The sequence below is a fragment of the Sminthopsis crassicaudata genome, chromosome 1, assembly GCF_048593235.1.
Source record: "Sminthopsis crassicaudata isolate SCR6 chromosome 1, ASM4859323v1, whole genome shotgun sequence".
Taxonomy (NCBI): domain Eukaryota; kingdom Metazoa; phylum Chordata; class Mammalia; order Dasyuromorphia; family Dasyuridae; genus Sminthopsis; species Sminthopsis crassicaudata.
In genome coordinates, this window is record NC_133617.1 from 623,421,542 (window position 1) to 623,441,230 (window position 19,689).

The 19,689-nt window shown below is 33.0% G+C and overlaps 1 protein-coding gene across 6 annotated transcripts in view; it reads left to right on the top strand.

Moving 5' to 3' along the window:
- Nucleotides 1-19,689, top strand: part of CPLANE1 (ciliogenesis and planar polarity effector complex subunit 1) — a 122,331-nt gene that overhangs the window by 82,598 nt on the left and 20,044 nt on the right. For 5 of the 6 annotated variants that reach the window (XR_012484806.1, XM_074282632.1, XM_074282635.1 and 2 more), the window contains 10 exons: nucleotides 325-454; nucleotides 943-997; nucleotides 2,086-2,190; nucleotides 5,200-5,312; nucleotides 6,937-7,135; nucleotides 8,100-8,183; nucleotides 13,939-14,192; nucleotides 15,083-15,179; nucleotides 15,947-16,090; nucleotides 19,342-19,372. Coding sequence is in view for 5 of the 6 variants with exons in the window: in XM_074282632.1 (XP_074138733.1) it covers nucleotides 325-454; nucleotides 943-997; nucleotides 2,086-2,190; nucleotides 5,200-5,312; nucleotides 6,937-7,135; nucleotides 8,100-8,183; nucleotides 13,939-14,192; nucleotides 15,083-15,179; nucleotides 15,947-16,090; nucleotides 19,342-19,372 (1,212 nt within the window). In the remaining variant the exon portion in view is untranslated. The remainder of the gene's footprint in view (nucleotides 1-324; nucleotides 455-942; nucleotides 998-2,085; nucleotides 2,191-5,199; nucleotides 5,313-6,936; nucleotides 7,136-8,099; nucleotides 8,184-13,938; nucleotides 14,193-15,082; nucleotides 15,180-15,946; nucleotides 16,091-19,341; nucleotides 19,373-19,689) is intronic. The other variant, XM_074282634.1, reaches the window with a different exon arrangement.

Consider the following 19,689-nt stretch of genomic DNA (forward strand, 5'->3'; position numbering starts at 1 on the left):
TCTCATCTATGTAAAATATAAAAATGTACAGAAGGGAGCATTTAGAAGTTCAGGAGAAGTTCAGAAGGATACACAGACAAATAAGTTGGATAACATTGGCATTACTGTTAAATTCAGTATATATGCTTTTTCTTTTAAATAGAAATATCCATATTTGTTATTTGACAATTTTATAAAAGAAGAAAAAATATTTTGTAAATTTAAAGCACCACATAAACATGACTTTACTTCTATTTTTCCTCAGATGTACTTAAGAAAGTGTTCATTTACCAATTTATTGTTTCTTTTAATTCATTTTAACTTTATACTTTTTTTTAATAACAGAGAAAGAAGACGAGCTAAGAAAAAGCTTCAAGAAGAAACTTTAGAGAAACAAGAGAAAAAATGTGTGACATTCCAATCAGAAGATTCCATTATTAATCCAGATGATTCAGAAGTAATTGTGAAACAAAAGGTAAAGGAAAGCCACTGTCAAGTTTACTAATTTACATGTACGTGGAACTTTATACCTTTTTATTATTTGGATTAATCTTATACATTTACAAAGATTATAAATCGACAAACTCTCCAGTAAATTAATATAGTAAGGCTCATGTTACAAAATGAATATTGCCTAGAATTAGGGTTTTTTCCTTAAATATTTTAAGCTGGACAGAAGGAATTTGCAAGAGAATAGCCTGAAGATTTCTAATGTTTCTGTTAAACAGTATCTATGTATTAAATCACATAATCAAAATATACTACTTAAAAACATCTCTAAACCTAAGTATTCCTTAAATATATGTACCAACCACTGACTTTTATAGTGTTGATAATACATTTTACTGTTTTGGGGTAACAAACTTCATGGAAGTGGATAATAACACAGTATGACACCTAAATAACTAAAGATAATAAACCACATTTTACACTAACCAAACATTCATTTTGGGATTTATTTAGGATCAGCAAGAACAACCTATTCTTCAGCCTACTGATTGTTTTGTAATTCCTTTGGGTATGTATCTTTGTGATTTACATGTAAGTTATATCTATTTTAAAGATCAGATCAGTTTTTTTGAGGGATAAGCTTACATAATCACAACAGTTAGATTAACTAGAGTTTTTACATTATCATCTGTAAAAACAAGATACATTTTTACATATATAAATATGCTTATATCCAGTGAAATCTCTCTTAGAAAACAATCATCAGGCCCTCTGATATTTGAGGATTGAAAGAAATGATATGGTTAAGTGGATAGGATCAGACACACTATTAAAATACTCAATTAAGCAGATTTAGAGTTTCTGTATAGATTACACTATAGGAGTTAGTTCAGAAAAGAGAACACAGTATCTATACTCAGAAAATTGGCTTAATTTAAGTTGTTGCCTAGCTATAGGCATATTCTAAGATCAGGATGATTGATTTTCTCCTTTCCTCTGTGTTTGAAGAGCTTATCTGTTTTCAGTGACTTCAGTATATCTTTGGTGACACTTTAATCCAGATGCTGTGGACTGAGGATGTTTATGGGGCCCGATAGGTTATGGCAAATGGGTTGAGGGTGGAGACAGAGTGTGAACTTTTGTTTTTACTATAGTCCGGCCCTCCAACAGTCTGAGGGACAGTGAACTGGCCCCTATTTAAAAAGTTTGAGGACCACTGCCTTAATCTGTCTCCCATTTTGTTTACTCATCACAAGTTCCAGAGAGATCATGCCAATTCTTATGTCTATGGCTTTTTGTTGTTCAGTTATTTGAAATTTTCTTACTGTTTTTGTCCAAACTTTCTCATCCTTCCTGTTGTAACTTGCTTCTCATTTTCCCACTTTGCCCATGAAGCCTTCTTTGACTAGCCCTGCCCTCATCAATCTTTTTTTTTTTTCTGAGCTGCTAAACAATGTAATACTTAATTATCTATTATCTACTTTCTTCTTCTGTTTACTAATTGTCTTCAGTTGTTTCTAAACTTGATTACAGCCATCCTAAGTTCACTGCCCCTATTTTCTCCCCAAGACTTCAAATTGGGCTTTGTACATAGTAGGCACTGAATAAATTGGTTGGTTGATTATAGTTCACTGGAGTTTTTTCCTTGCATTTAAGAATCACTAGAAGAAGACATCACTACTTCAGCTGGATTACATTATATGGCTTCTATAAAAAAGAAGGTAGTAAAGAATCAAGATGCAAGTACAAACACCGACCCAGGTAAAATGCTATCCTGATCCTTTACTTGGTTGTTTTGTTATAGCTTGAGGGAGTTGAAAGAAGTCTGAAATATGAGTTGAAATACTTGGGTTTTAATTCTTCACCAGCTCTTTGACTTGTAGGAAAGTCACTTTATCTCTCTAAAAACTTAGTTTTCTGATCACTAAAAAGAGAATAATAATACCTGCACTACCTGTTTCACAAGGTGCTATGATGAAAGGACTTTGTAAATTTGAAAGAGCTTTATAAGTGATTTTTATTGTTACTGTGTGTATGATACTGAAATACCTCTTTTAGCATTTCTGTAAGGGATAGGTAAAAGACATTTTAGTTAAGGTGGTTTTAAAAAAGAAATTCTTAATTATTCTGAGGTAGATTATCTGTAGCCAATTTTTGGATCCAGATTAGCTTCCTCCTCCCTAAGCCAGCTGGTTTGTACATTACTATAAATACAATTTAATGTAAATGTGAATAAAACAAACAAGAGAAAGGTTTGCCTCCCTATTTTCATGCATTAGATAATATATTCCAAGCCAAACATAGATTATGTTTTGGTTTTGGATTCTCTGCCCCAATTAATTTTAACATAGGAAATTTGTTAGGCAGCAGTTAAGAATACAAAGGCCACAGATAACAAAGTCAAGTTGGAGATAAATCAGAAAAGGCATAAGGTGGAAAGTTTCTATAAATGATTGTATAATAATAATAATAAAAGCATTTATGTAACACTTTAAGATTTGCAGGGTAGTTTATAAATATTTCAATTTATCCTCACAACAATCATGGGAGATAGGTTATTACACCCATTTGACAGATGGAGAAACTGAGGCAGAAAGTGGTTAAGTAACTTGCCTAAAGTAAGAATAGTAAGAAATACTAACCAATAAGTAAGTATCTATGGTTGGATTTGAACCCTGGTTTTATTGATTCCCAGTTCATTTTCTAGCTTGTTAACTAATGATGACAGAGTCATAGTGTAAAGAAACTTTTAGATGTTCATTAAATACCCAGACTAATTTCCAGGAAAAAAATTGTGCCTATAAACTGGTTCAGTATGTAAGTAATGTATCTAAGTTCTCATATTTAAAAATTGCAGCACTTTAAAAAAATTTACTTCTATTTAGCAAACCTCATGTAACTGAAAAGGCTTTCTTTCTTGCTGGAAATACCAATAAAGTGAAACATTTCTTGTCCTCAAGGAATTATATTTGGAGGATACAATTTATACACAGAAATATATTCCAAGATAATTTGAGTAAGAACAGTAGCTTAATAACAGATGCCATTACTAAGGAAAACAATTCCATGTTAAAATACATTTATATTACATAATTGATTTGGAGGAGTATTTCTTTTCTTCATTAAGTTCCTAATTCATTCCAAAATAAGTAAGCTAATTAAAAATCATTTTCTTCAACAAATCATTTCTATCACATGAGGGTATAGTTTTTCTTTCCTTTTGATATCTTAAAAGCTCTGTTAATTTAATAACAAAACAACAGTTAACTAATTGAAAAATAGCAAAATTGGTGTCATGCAGAAAAGTTCAATATCTGTTTTTTCCTTTTAATTTTTTGCTATTATGTTATATATCATATTAATATAGTTTCTTAAAATGCTACCATGATCAGCGGATTCATGCAGAAAATGTTAAAAATGACAGATGTCTTATTAAAAACATGATTTCTAGCAAATAAAATTGGAACAATGGATCAAAATAGGAGCCAGATATGTCTGGCAACCATATATTTTATATACTGTTGTGTGTATCTTAAGAGGCAGACTTTTTTTTTAGTTTTTTATTTTCAAAATACATGCACAGTTTTCAAAATTCACCCTTGCAAAATCTTGTATTCCAGACTTTTTCTTCCTCCCTTCCCCAGACAGCAGACAACCCAATATATGCCAAACATGTGCAATTCTTCTGTATATATTTCCACAATTAACTTGCTGAACAAGAAAAATCTGATCAAAAAGATAAAAATGAGAAAGAAAACAAATAAGAAAACAACAAGAAGATGAAAATTCTATGTTCTGATCTGTACTCAGTCCCCATAGTCCTGTCTCTGGTTGCAGATGGCTTTCTTCATCACAAGACCATTGAAATTGGCCTGAATCACCTCATTGTAGAAAAGAGCCTCGTCCATCAGAATTGATCATCACATAATCTTGTTGTTGCTATGTAAATTGTTCTCTTGGTTCTACTTATTTCTTAGTTATCAGGTCATGTAAATCTCTCTAGGGCTCTCTGAAATCATCCTGCTGATCATTTCTTATAGAACAATAATATTCCATAACATTCATATACCATAATTTATTCCATTCTCCATCTGATGGGCATTCACTCAGTTTCCAGTTTCTTACCACTACAAGAAGTGCCACAAACATTTTTGCACATATGGATCCCTTTCCGTCCTTTGAGATCTCTTTGGGAAACAAGCCCAGTAGAAACACTGCTAGAGCAAAGGGTATGGACAGTTTTTATAGCCCATAGCCCTTTGGGCATAATTCCATTGCTTTCCAAAATGGTTGGGTCAGGTTATAACTTCACTAACAATGTATTAGTATTCCAGTTTTCCCATATCCCTTCCAACAAGTATCATTATCTTTTCCTGTCATCTTAGCTAATCAGAGGTGTGTAAGTGGTACAAGAGGCAGACATTTTAACCATAACCATTTTACTTGTGGATAAAAGGTAGATACATTTTTAAAAGATGATTTTTATTAACATTTTTGAAGTTCCATTTTTCCATTTTTTTGTTCCTTTGTGTCATTAAATTGTGAAGAAGTCTGCTTTTTATTCAGTCTAATTTAAAAATATGTTATTAGAGATTAAATTATTCCACAAAAATTATTTTGGAATATAATTTTTCTTATATTTCACCCACTGTCCCCATTACATTTTTCAAAATACATGTTTCTGAATTGCTTGTTTACGTTTTATGTCTGCTTCCTAAATTTTTTAACCTTGTTACTAATTCTTATTTTCTTAATTTTACTCATCTCCAGTACAAGAGTTTTCGAGTGTTCCTCAAATGTTGGCTCCAGATGTTTATTTAAATCTCGGATTTCCTTCTGAAATATCAGAAACACCTTTGACATCTAATCCTGCATCTAATGTGGTTTGTATTTACTTAAAATGCTTGTAATACATTATTTTATACATTATGACCTCTTTTAAAATTTATAATAGTTTTTATTTTTTCAAAATATATGCAAAAAACTTAGTTTTCAACATTTTCATATTTATAAAACTTTGTGTTGCAAAATTTTCTCCCTTCCTCCTCTCCTGTCCCCTCTCCAAGATAGCAAGCATTCTGATATAGGTTAAATATGTCCATGTTTGTAATGTGCAAGAAAAATCAGATCACAAGGGAAAAAAAGACACGAGCAACAAAAACAACAAAAAAGTGAAATTACTACGCTTTGACCCACATTCATTTTCCATAGGTCTCCCTCTGGATGCAGATGGCTTCTTTCAATAGGTCTATAAAAATTGACTTGAATCACCTCATTGTAGAAAATAGCCGAGTCCATCACAGCTGTTCATCACATAATCTTGTTGTTGTTGTGTACAATGTTCCCCTGGTTCTGCTCATTTCACTTAACATGTGAATCTCTCCAGACCTTTCTGAAATCATCCTGCTTGATCAACAGTAGTACTCCATTACATTCGTATACCATAACTTATTCAGCCATTCCCCAACTGAGGTGCATTCACCCACTTTCCAGTTCCTTAGCACTACATAAAGGGTTGCTACAAATATTCTTGTACATGTAGATCTTTTTCTCCTTTTTATTCTTTTTTTGGGATACAGACACAGAAGAGACTGCTGGCTTAAAAGGAATGCATCATTTGATAGCCTTTTGGCTATAGTTCAAGTTTTCCTATTACCTATGTATAGTGCATCATAATACATTGTCTTTATGAGTGCTAAAAATTTTAATCATCTCAGTGGTTTTGATGAAACAGATCTCTAATTAATTTATATTTGTCTTTAAGTAAAAGGAAAAGTAGAATCTAAGTCTTACTTTACACTAGGTTGCAAACTGCAATCATTTATCATCTCTAACTTCAGTAATTTTACATACATACCTATATTTAGATATATAGCCCTGATCACCCTTAGCTATGTTAAGTGTTGTGTCTTTTAAAGAAATATAAGCTCATTGAAGGCAGAGACTTTTTAAAATTAAAATGTTTAAAGCATTATCATGCATTATATTTTCTCTCCTTCCTACTTTCTTTCACCCCCATTGGGGAAAAAAGAATAAGAAAACTCTTATAACATGCATAATCAAACAAACAACATATTTTTGTGTTGGCAGTGTCTTAAAATGTTTGTCCTTTTCTGCATTTTGAATTCATTCATTCCCTTTCAGGAAGTAGGTAGCATGCTTCTTCAGTGATCATTGGTCCTTTGGAATTATAGTTGGTTATTTCACTGAGGAGATCTTAAGTCTTTCAAAATTACTTAATTTTACAGTGTAGTTATTATATAAATTGTTCTCCTGTATCTGCTTACTTTGCTGTGCCTCACTTTGTATAGTTCTCTCCAGATTTTTCTGAAACTATCTATTGTGTTGATTTTTACTGAACAGTGGTATTCTTATTTGTTTTTATGGTTCTCTAGGCTAGTAAGCGTTTTGCATGTGAAAACTTTTCAATAAATACATGTTTGTTGAGTCTAATTGCCTTTATAACATGGTTGGTCTTACATAGAAAAATGTCATGTTTTCCCTCAGGTTGGACATAATTATATAAATGTGATTGACATTGAAGCATCTGATCTTCTTCAGGAATTGCCTGTTAGAGAAGATACTACAGATGATATTGTTGTCAAACAGGAAGGTGATAACTTGGAAATTCCATCTTCTGCAAATCTGCATTACATGGCAGCTTCTGTTACTAATGCAATTCCTCCTGACCAGTTTATGAATAAAGGTAATAGTCTGCCTTCTACTTTTTTAAAGCAGTGAAAACTTTTTGAAGGAAGAAAATTATACTATTTTGCTTTCCCTGTTTTCAGCTCTCTTCAAAGATCCTTCATCTGAATTTCTTTCTTGAAACTACTTCTGATTTTTATACCTTTGAATTTTAAAAATTTTAACATATAAATACCATTTTATTTTCTTTATTACTTTATGCAGAATTTCTAGGTTTCTTCCTAGTCTTATTATACTCTGAAATGAACATTTTTTTCCCCCATCAAAGAGCTACAAACTTTGTAATAAAAGAGACAGAGGGCAGAGTTAGAGAAATGAGGGGTCCAGTTAAATTCATAACTTCTGTTAAGGATGAAGGAGAGAGTTATGGTTGCAGTACAAGGCCACCCATAAATTATTCATATAATATACACAAAAAATAAGGCCAGAGAATTTCATGTTTATTCTTTAAAAGGAGATAAAATGAAGAAAATTTTACTAAGCAGAGGTGAGGTATGGGGGAAATGATTGTAATTATTGAAAATTCACTAACAGTAACAAAAACTTGGTATACTGATATTAGCAAACATAATAATCTGATAGTATGTAGGCAATTTTATTGATATAAATAATTACCAAAGGGTAAAATTCTATACAAGTCATTCTAAGAGGAATGGGAAGGCTTAACAATAAAATCCTGAAGATCCAAAAAAGAATAGTTTTGATAAGGAAGAAAAAGAAGAGTTGTCTGTACCACTGTAGATCCACAGGGAACTTCCCATCTAACTTAGACTCAAAAAAGACATGTTTAGAAAATAGAAGCAAATATTGCTAAGGAAGGATAATGTAAAAAGCATGGCAGGGTCTTGTAGGAATAAATTTAGGAGTGCTAGAATTCAGTATGAACTGAATCTTGCAAGATAAGCCAAGGACGTCAACAATTTGGATTGAGGTTTTTAAAGCTGTCTTACTCATTTAAACAGATTTGGATAAAAAGGCAGATCAAAGAAGGTCTGGGACTGCTGACCAAGATTGTTGTAATAAAGACAGTGGACAACAGAAAGAAGGTAAAAGTGTTCTTCAGAATTCTCTCTCAGATAACATGACAAATATGAAAATATATTTAAAAGAACTGCATATATCTAATCTGTATCAGATTGCTTCCTCTCCTGGAAAAGGGGGAGGTAAGGGAAGAGAGAAAAATGTTGAAAACTATCTTTACATGTATTTGGTTTTTTTTGTTTGTTTGTTTTGTTTGTTTGTTTGCTTTTTGCTGAGGCAGTTGAGGTTAAGTGACTTGCCCAGGGTTACACAGCTAGGAAGTATTAAGTGCCTGAGATCAGATTTGAACTCAGGTCTTCCTGACGTCAGGGCTGGTGCTCTATTCAGTGCGCCACTTAGCTGTATTTGAAAAATACATGTATTTGAAAAAATAAAATACTATTTAAAAAAAAGAATTCTCTTTTCAGGAGACATATTGGAAAAGAAAGGGCAAAAATGTCTAATTTGGAATTGATGCTTAAAGTAAGTAGGGGGATATTAAGACATTTGTCTTTCAGGAACTCAAATCAAACTTAAATGAGTGATATATAATATTCAGAACTGGCAGATATTGCTAAGCCACTATCATTAATATTTAAAAGACACTACGGAATGGTAAACATTGTGACTGTACATATCCAACTGTTTGAATTCATTCTCAAAGACTTTGCTACTTGATCTACATTTTTTATTTTTTTATTTTTTTTGTGTGTGTTTTTGAGAGGAGCTAGTAACTAACTGCTCATCTAATTTGCCTCTCTTGATTCTTGTATTTCTTTTTCAAAGTTTCTACTCATTTCTGGTCTTTTCACTGGAGTTACTTAAAAGGTCTTTATTCTATGAGAGGTACATTTTCCCCCTGTAGGATTTTATTCAGCTTTTACGCATAAATTATTCCAAATTGTTTATATATTTTTTTGATTTTTGGAATACCGACAGTCCTCACTTTATGAAATTTGTATTTTTTCACATTTGATTCCCTAGTGTGCTAGAGGCAGTGCCCTACCTTGGCTGTGACTCTGCTATAGCCATTCATCAGGGTTCTTCCACTTCAGACACTCTGCAGAGCCGTGGAGGAAAGTAGATCATATGGATTCCTGCAAGGGGAGGGGAAGATCTGCTGAACACTCCACATATGATAATTTCTTGAAATATAGTGTTCAGAGTTTTTTAAAATCATGATTTTCAGAAATCAAATGATTCTTGTTATTTCTTCTTTATCTGCTTTCTAAGTTATCTATTTTGATATAAAATACCTTATTTGCTTCCATTTTGTTTATTTTATTATTTCTTCTTGTCTCGAGGAGATACTGATTTCTGTTTGGTTTTCAGGGAGTCTATTTCTTGGGTCCAATTAACTACTACTTATTCTAAGCTATTCTCAAACCTCTGTCCTCTATAGAGTTTCATTTCATTTTTTATTTCTTCTAGGTATTCATGTAGTCGTTGTAGAAAATCACTTTTAAGTTGCACTCACTAGGAAGTTACTTGCTCTAGATTTGTAGTAATTTTTGGTACTTCTCAGTTATTGGGTTTTGTTTTGTTTTTTAAATTTCCTCCGGTCTTCTTTAATTCCTGAATTGGGATTTTGTACTGGGACCAGAATCTATCCTATCCTGTATTTTTTTGGGGGAGGGGGGTGGTGGCCTTTCCCTATATTGCATTTGCATGGAGTACAGAGATCCTAACCTAAATTGACTACTTGGCTACTTGGAGATATCTCAAAGTGAAGGCAGAAAGTTTTATTAGCATCTCAGGAGAAGGTGCCGGGGCAGTCCCCACTCCCGGAAAGTCCAGAGTGAGGAGAGCCGAAATACAGAAGCCAGAAGCTGTGGTTAAATAAACAAGCTCTGCCCAACCCCTCCCCCAAACCCCTCTCATGCAAAGCTTTTTGTTTTGATTGTTTCTTGTGGTTACTGTTCCCTTATATTGCATGTGGGGTGATAATGGGTCTACTAGAAATGAGGTAGGCAAGCAAAAAGTTTCACTTTAAGGTCGCATGATTTCTAGGAAATCAAAACTAAGGCCTAAGGCTTCACATACTTTAGCGAATAGTCTCTGAGAAACCACATTGCTTGCTCCCCTCCCCCCAATGCATATTAGATCCATTGTTTTCCTGTACTGACCTCTACTTGGCAGGGTCATCCCTCTGTATTTTGGAAGTTCAGAGTTCTAGATCTTCAGGGCAGAGTATTGGAGATCTCGGAGCCCGAGCATTTGGCTATCCCCATCTGAGCCCCAAGGCCTTGCTGGTTGCTGTACCATAAGCCCACCGGTCTCTGCCCTTCATGTAGGCTACCTCTACTGCTAGGTTGTCATTTGCTAGGCCGGAACCCTACACTGGATTGCACTGACTTTGCTGTTCTCCCTTGTTTAAAAAAATCGCCTTCATACTTATCACTGACTTTTAGTAGTCCTGGGGTGGAAGAAGTTACTATCTGTAATTTCTCGTGCAATTTCTTTATAATTAGTAAGTTCACTGCATACTTCAGAGTTTTTCTAGAATAGATATTGGGTTGTGAATGGTTGGCTTCCTCTTTAGGCAACTTAAATGTTCAGTGCACTTTTTATATCAGATATCTAACCTGAGGCTATGGATTTTATTTGTTGTTGTATTCTTAGATTTTATATCCTGTGACCTTCTAAATATCTTTACTGTTCTTCCCCTTTCTACATTGCACTTACTACAATGTGCAATAATTATATGATAATGTATACATATATGTAAATTTTTATATTGCACAATAATTATAATGGAGTTTTATGTAAGGATTGGGTAAAGTGGCTACTATTGTTCCTTGTAGCTCTCAAATTCTGTATTTCTCTTTGTGGACACATGTAGACATGTCCTTTATTTTTTAAGTTAAAACCTCTTTGATTAGATTTGCTAGATTCTTGACAAATACATTATCACTAGCTCATAAGGTGCTGTAATCTATAGTGAAGAGTTTATTATTCTTTTATTTTAAGCTATGATCCAAAAGCTATTCCCAGATATCATTGTTTTTCTTTGTTCTTTTACCAAATCTATATTTCTATTATGAAGCTCTCGCTTACATTGGTCAAAAAGAGCTGAAAATAGTACCTGTAATCCTAAAGTCTTCAGTTTCTTTCCTGATTATTATTTTTTTTTACTTTTAGAAATGCTTTCTAGGTTCTGTCATTTTTAGCTACATTGTCAAAAGTAGGTAGTAGTCATCCAGTTTGACAAGTCTTGGAAAGTTTTTTGTCAAAGCTTGTAAACGTGCCCCAAATGAAAGTAGACCTTTCTGTTATTTCCAAGAGGTCAATAAATAACTGTCTCTGCTTCTGAGCAGTAAGATGACTTGCATAGGGTCACATAGTATCCGAGACTGGATGTCAATTCAGGCTTTCCTGACTCCAGTCCCAGTGCTTAATTAGCTGTCCTTTCAAGCTGCCCCAAATTGTCTCTCTCTCGTTTTCTTTCTTTCTTTCTTTCTTTCTTTCTTTCTTTCTTTCTTTCTTTCTTTCTTTCTTTCTTTCTTTCTTTCTTTCTTTCTTTCTTTCTTTCTTTCTTTCTTTCTTTCTTTCTTTCTTTCTTTCTTTCTTTCTTTCTTTCTTTCTTTTTTTTTTTTTTTGTAGGATTCTGTTTTTTAATCTACTCTGCCATTTGATTCCATTTTATGGGAGAGTTCATCCCATTCTCACTCACAATTATGATTATCAGCTCTGTATTTCCTTCCATCCTATTTTCTCCCCTGTATATATTTTTCTTCTCTTTCCATCCCTGTCCTAAGTAGTATTTTTTTTTACCCATCCCACCCACTAACTTATCTTTCCCCTTTTTCTTTACTGTCTCTGCCCTCCTGCCCATCTTGTCCCTATCTTTGCTTTTCTCTTTTAAATTAAAAATTAAAGCCAAACCAATAAAATCAAGCTTCAGACAATGCTCACTTCCCCCTTCTTTCCTGGATTATAATACGTATTTTGCAGCGCTTCATGTAAACTAGTTGTCCATGGTACCTCCCCTTTCCCTCCCTTTAATGTCTTTTTCTTTGATGTCATCACATCAGGGGCCATTCACAACCACACCTACCATCCAGGTGGTGCCCTCCCTTTGTCTGTTCCAGTGCCAGATACAGTTCTTAGAGTTACGGATACTGTTTTCCCATCTAAGGATGTTTACCTTTCTATGTTTCTCTTGAGTCCTATGTTTGTAGATTAAATTTCCTGTTTAGTTTTTGTTTTTTCAATAGAAATGATTGAAAATCTCTTACTTCATTTAAGTTCCATCTCCTCCCCTGAAAGATGATGCTGAGTCTCCCTGGGATATTTAATACTTGATTGTAACCCTAGATCCTTTGCCTCACAGAATATGATATTCCAGGCCCTATGATCCTTTATTGTAGAAGCTGCCAGATTCTGGGTAATCCTGATTGTTGTTCCTTGATATTTTAATTGTTTTAGCTTGGTGAGCTGCTCCAAATTCATGCATTCTTCCTTTCTCTTTCTACTAGATACTTCATTTGAAAGCACCAGTGAACTTACGTTAACATCATTATTTATTTGCAGATAGAATTCAGCTTCCCTTTCAGAATAATGGGCTGTTTTCTTTTGGAAGAGTTTCATTTTTGTTTCTTACTTTCAGTTTCAAATGGTTATTAGTTCTTCTTGTCTTTTTCTGTGACTTTATTCTACCTTATCAACTTCCTGACACAAGTTAGGATTTTGCTGGCTCTCTTCAGATCTTTATTTTTATTTTATTTTATTTTTTTCTCTTTTCTTAAATCATGGAGGGGCAAAGGGAGAACCCAGCCACCATCAGCAACCTAAAGTGATTAGAAATGATTGTATTAGTAACTGTAGCTTTCTATTATTTACATAAAAAAGAAACAAAGATCATGAACCATTAAATACAAGGTAAAACATGCATTTGCCATAAGCTTAGATTCTATTTTATGTTGCCTTCTTTTACTAAGTTGTAGTCTATACATGTCTTTTGATTCTTCTTTGATCACTCTCACTTAATCTAACTCTTTCCTTTGGCCAGTTTATTTATTATCTTCTTAAATCATAATTTAGTTAATTTAACAAAGGATGTTTATTTCCAGAGTTTTTCTATTATGAACAGCACTATTATGATTATTTTATCCATCTATGGATGGATCTATTATTCCTGACAAAAGGCCAAATAAACAAACTTAAAAATGACATTGCTGAGTTATATTGCTGTCCAAAATGGTCAGACCAATGTACAATTTCATCAGCAGTGAATTAGCATGCCTGTTTCCCTACATCCCCATTCCTGTTGCAGCATATGTCCTTTATTATCTTTGCCTGTTTGGATATATTCTGGAACCTTGAAATTGTTTTAATTTTCATTTCTTTGCTTATTTGTGATTTTTACCATTTTCTCAAAGCATTATTAGTTTTCTTTTCCTTTAAAGAAGTAGATATTCTTTGACTAAAATAGTTTTTGAAAGGCAAAGCTAGAGATGGAAATGTAATCATTTCAGGAAGAAAACCTGAAATAAAACAATAATTTCTGCTGTAGTTAATAGACTCTAATTTTGCCATATGTTCAAATTGCCTCATATTTTGGACAACATGTAGTCACAAGGTAGTGTTCTGTTCATTTAACAAAAACAGAGTTTGATCTTTGACTGACGTCAAATGATAGAAATGCAATTTGTTTGTGTTTGAAAGAGAAATAGTTGGGATTAATTATTGCCCTGTTCTGTATTTATTATTCTAGGAACATCATTGTTCATAGTTTTCTTAAGTTTGATTCTAAATTTTACTTTTTTTTAAATACTAAAGATCTACCAGAAGTACAACCTCCAGTCCAAGAATCTATTGTAAAATCAGGTGCTGTTGAAGATTATTCAACCTGGAAACAGTGCCAGGATTTTAATGCTCCACCTTATGTAGTGCCATCAGAAAAAAAGCTTGATAGAGAGGAGCTTACAACTAAATTCCTGGAAACAGATGAAAAATTACTTGTACTTAAGAACATTGCAATTAATGTAGAGCAAGATTTTAGCAACACTAAATTGGTGTGTCCCTCCTGTGCTGTAAGTATAATTTTTTTTTCTTCTTTTTATTTTGAAGCAATTGATAATAGATTTTTTAATGTGATGTGTTTATCATGTTTAAATTATTGAAATTGTACAGTGTTTTAGGTATCTTTGGTTTCTAGGAAGATTTTTTTCCTGTCATCAAATAATATGAATTGCAAAATTCATGGCTATATCCAAAAGTTGCTTTGCAAACCAGTTTTTTGTATACTTTTTCCCAAGGAAATTTTTTCCAGTATATCTTAGTGTTCTTTTTATTTCTAAGACCCCTTCAAGCTTTAGCATTGTAGGATTCTTTCTTTATGTTCCAGTTAGATATCCTAAGGAACACTTATTTTAAAATTAAATCCTATTTGCTGAATCTCCATTGTCTGTCTAACTTTAAGGTTAAACCCCTTATTTCTTTTAAAAAGTTATTGTCTGCTTTTTAAGCATATATCTTTTTTTAGATTGATTTGGAAAAAAATTTTAGGTTATATGTACATTCATTTTTTATATATTTCTATATGTCATGTTGGGAGAAGGCATATACCTTAAATAATGTATAGAGTCTCATTTAAATTAATTAAGTCATAGTAGGTATTTTCTTTCTTCCTTCCTCCGTCCTTCCATCCCTTCCTCCATCCTTCCCTTCCTTCCTCCCTCCCTCCCTCCAATGAGGCAGTTGGGGTTAAGTGACTTGCCCAGGGTCACAGAGGTAGGAGGTATTAAGTGTCTTAGGCCAGATTTTAACACAGGTACTCCTGATTTCAGGGCTGGTGCTCTATCCACTACACCACCTAGCTGGCCCCTATAATAGATATTTTAAGAAAATGTTGCAGTCAAAAAAAAAACTTGAATAAATAAGAAAATTTAAAATTGTTTTACTATTGGATATTTGTTTTCAGCTGGTAAAAACAGAAGACCCCTTGGAATTGTCATGTTCCCCAGAAGCTGATAAAGAGACAGAATTCTCACAAATTTTTAGAAGTCTTGAAGAAGAGGGTTTGTATTCAGAAAAATACAGTCCACTATATTGATGTTCATTTATACTATAGAAACATGTTCTTTGGAATGACAAACAATTGGAAGATTTTTGGGGGTTGGAAGAATAAGGAGAAAGAAATGAGCTTGGAATAGCTTTTATATTTTTAACATATCCATTTTAAATTTTCTAGCCTTTTAACACATATAACAGGATTACACTACTAAACAGCTATCTACCTCTTAAAACCAAGAATTAAGGTTTCTCTGGTATTTTTAATGAAAACTGTTACACAAGATAGAAGTCAGTGCAAAGAGTTTCTTTTGTGTGTGTGTGTGGAATAAGAATATAGGTTTTCTTAAATACATATTTATAATTGAAATATGCTAATAGAACTGATTGCCTGGAGTAACCACAAGTCTGTTTGGCAGTTGCTATTTATCCAGAGGCAGTCTTGAAAAATAGCAAACACATAATGCAATTTGGAAAGTGAGTGGAGAAGGTAGACTTTGGCTGAGTGACTATTTAAATATCTGAGTAGTAATGAAATATTTAATTTTTTTCTGTTGAGAGAATGAAAATAACATAGGGATTTTCTAAAATATTCTTTAAAAATCCTGCTTCAAGGGAGAAGGATCATTTTAGAATTCTATATTTATATAATTGTTAGAATCCATGAAAGTTACTGTATTTGTTATCTTGACGCTGAATGGGGCAGTATTAACTTATGAAATACTTCCATCTTTTGCTTTTTTTTTTCTGTTATTTCTGTCTTTGCTTTATAAAGGTTCAGCATATTCTTTTAGCCATCAAATTGAAGAAGAGGAGGAAACTCCATTACATAAATTCCCAGAAACAAAGCAAACTGTATGGAACTCTTGTTCATCTCCTGTTTCATCTTTCGATATTGGTGACCAGATTACTTCTACAGGTACCATTCATTATTTGACCTTGTTTTGCTTTTTATCTTACGAAATGATTGTCGTAAACTGATTATTGACTATTTAGAAAAATAATGCTATCAAATATGTTAGTGCTGTGTTTATGATGGCTTTGTGAAATCATTTACCTTTTCTCTAGATTACTTTATGGAAAAAGAGAGTCCAGAAATTGTACAATTCAACTTGACTGTTGTTCATCTTTAAGAGTTTCCTTATCAGAGTTTATTGGCATGAATTTATAGTAATGGAATTTTAACTTATTAGCTAAAATTTTATCTCAATAATGTCTATTTTTTTCTGTCTTTTTTTCCCGGAGGCAATTGGGGTTATGTGATTTGCCCAGGGTCACACAGCTAGGAAGTGTAAGTCAGTCTGAGGCCAGATTTGAAACTGAGGTCCTCCTGACTTGAGATCACTATACCAACTAGCTTCCTCCTTCATTTTTTTCATTAAAAGTGAGAGAACATTGAGAATCTTCCCTGTAGCATATAGTAATATCATACCCTTATCAGCATAGACGTTATGAATGTAACATAGGAGAAAGAGCTTTGAGTTTGCAATGAAAAGATCTCAGGTTGGAAGTCAATCAAATTCATCTTCAATTTTCTCATAAGTGAAACAAAAAAAAATACTTGTAACATCCACTTCAAAATACATTTGGGAGAAAAGCTCTTTTTGGAAATTGTGAAGTGCTAGAGAAATACATGATTTTGTTCTAGACATACTTCATTTTATACAATTAGTTAGCTAACCTGCTTTCCATTATGAAAAAGTAAAAGTATCTCTAGCAAGGGACCAAATCTTGGAACTGTGTTATTGGATATCCAACATTAGTAGGTATTCTATATTGCTGATGTATTGGTGTTCTAATTACTAATTTGTTTGACCAGTTTCTATCTGTTCTGTAAGTAAAAGATAAACTAATTATTATTATCTTTATTTACATAAAGTATTCATGTTTTGTACAATTCAGTTAATTTGTATTAAACAATTATAGGATATCTGGACTCTTGGATTATATTCAAATATAAATTAACATGTTATGAAATGTGCACCCAATGCCCTTAAGAAAGAAAATGTGGCTAAGATAGTTTCATATCAACCAGTTAATCAGTCAGCAAACATTTAAGCAACTACTCATTTTATATAAATAAGCTTTAAGGGCCAGACACTGTGCTAGGTATTGGGGATAGAAAGGCAAAAAAAAAAAAGAATATGTGAAACAATCTCAGCTCTCAAAGGAATTTGCATTGTACTGCAAGAGGTGTAACAATCCATACAGTTAAGAATGAAGCACAAGTCCTAGAGTCAGGGAAATTTGTATTCAAATATGGTTTTAGATAATTATGTGCCAATTTCCTCATCTGTAAAATGAGAATAATATTGTACCTACTTCCTAGGAGTGTTGTGAGGATAAAACCAAGATCATATTAGTAAAGTACTTTACAAACTTTAAAGAGCTGTATAAATCCTGGCTATTATATATATGCACGTGCACATACACACACACACATACATACAAGTATATATACACAGTAAATACAAGGCAAATTGTAGGGATTAGGTACTGAAGTTTGGAAGATTGAAAAGGCTTCATGTAGAAGGTAGAAGTGCTGAATCCTCCTCTTGAAGGAAGTGAAGTGTTCTGTGAGGTAGAAGGAAGGGAGGAGGGATCATTCTAGTGCAGAAACAGCCAAGGGGCCAAGTGCTGTGTGTGAGAAAAAGAAAAGATGAGCTTGGCTGGATCATAGTGGATGGGAAAGGAAGTGATATATAAAAATACTGTATAATAGAAATATAATATATGTAAAATATGTTTATAATTTAGAAAAGAAATTAATTAGGCAGTTTGTGTTTAAGAACAAAATGATTCCAAAGATTTTAAAGTACCTTTATATAAACTAGTTTATTTATTTATTTTTTTATAATAAACTAGTGTATTTATTTATTTTTTTATAATATCTCCTTTTGAGGAGGGAATGAGGAGGGCAGTGTTTGCAATCTGAATCAATGATTTCATCAGTATATTGAACTGGTGATGAAGCACAATGCCAGGAAAGTCATCAAGGTACTAAAAAGCCAGATGATGTATATTGACTTTGTAATAACCTTTTAGCAAATCATTTACCTATCTTGTGTCTGTGAAGCTACTCCATCAACTATATCACATTGTCTCTTCCTCTCCCCATTTTTAGATAAAACAGATGAAAAAATTGAAGTTGTTGTTTCTTTTCTTTCTTTTTTGTTTTTTCCTGAGGCTGGGGTTAAGTGACTTGCCCAGGGTCACACAGCTAGGAAGTGTTAAGTGTCTGAGACCAGATTTGAACTCAGGTCCTCCTGAATTCAGGGCTGGTGCTCTATCCATTGCGCCACCTAGCTGCCCCAAAGTTGTTTCTAAGCCCCGTTAGTATTGAAGAATTAGAACCTGACTGTCCTAACTGTCCATTGTGCTGTATTAGACAGTCTTATTGATCAATGACAGGATCAATTCCTAGTATTAACTTTTAATCAGAAAGAAACTTTGTCCTTTCCTCACCTTCTCTTTATCTGAATATCTTTCACCACACTTACCATTAATAACCCTGAGAGTTACTTGCCTCTCCTGACTAATTCCCAACTGGGAATTCATAGTAGTAGAACTGACAGAATCAACAGTTATTTGCCCATACCACAAATTTTATTCACCAGGGCCTATTTTCCACTTACCCTCCTAAGTAGACAAGTGCTGGCGTGCCCTTGCCTAACGGATGATCTGTCTGAAGTATTTAGTTAGCCTGAGTCATGGTGAGTGATGACTACCTAAATATTTAGTTGCTAGTCTGGTTGAAAATGGAAAAGTATATTTAAATTATAATTTAGATATACTTTAAAGACAATATTAATTGAGCTTGGTTATTCTAGGGAAGTAGCTCTCTGAGTTTAAGTTAGAGACTTTTGGAATTTCATTAATTTTCATACCTCCAGAGTACTGGGTGGTACTGGTACTAATTGTGTGTTCTCACTAATCTGTGTGTTTCTTCAAGTGCATTATGGATAGTCCTTGTTTGAAAGAGTAAAAGTGATAAAAATAAAGTAACTTTAATGACCAAATTGCATCATTGTTTGAGAATATGTAGCAACTTGCTCATAACTATATTCTTTTACTTTAAATGTACTTCAAATACTTTGATTGCCAGTGACAAGATTTCTAGGTCAATTTTACTAAAATTCTTATTAATGATAAAAAATTTCTTTTTTTTAGGCATGGCTAGTAGTGAAGATTCTATTGAAAGGTAAACACATTATGATTTAATTTATAATCATTAATTTTTTAAAATCAGTATTTTATTTTTCCCAATCACATGTAAAAACAATTTGACATTTATTTTTAAACTTGTTCATAAATGTTTTTCCTACCATCTGTATGCAGCATGATGAGGTAGGAAAAAACATAAGTTAGGAGATCTTGGTTCTGACTGCTAGCTCTGTTCCTTCCTGACTGTAACCTGACCTTTGGTCACTCATTGTCCTCTTTAGGCCTAATTGTCCTCATTTGGAAACTAAGGACATTTGACTTGATGACCTTTAAGGTCTCTGGAGAGGAACACAC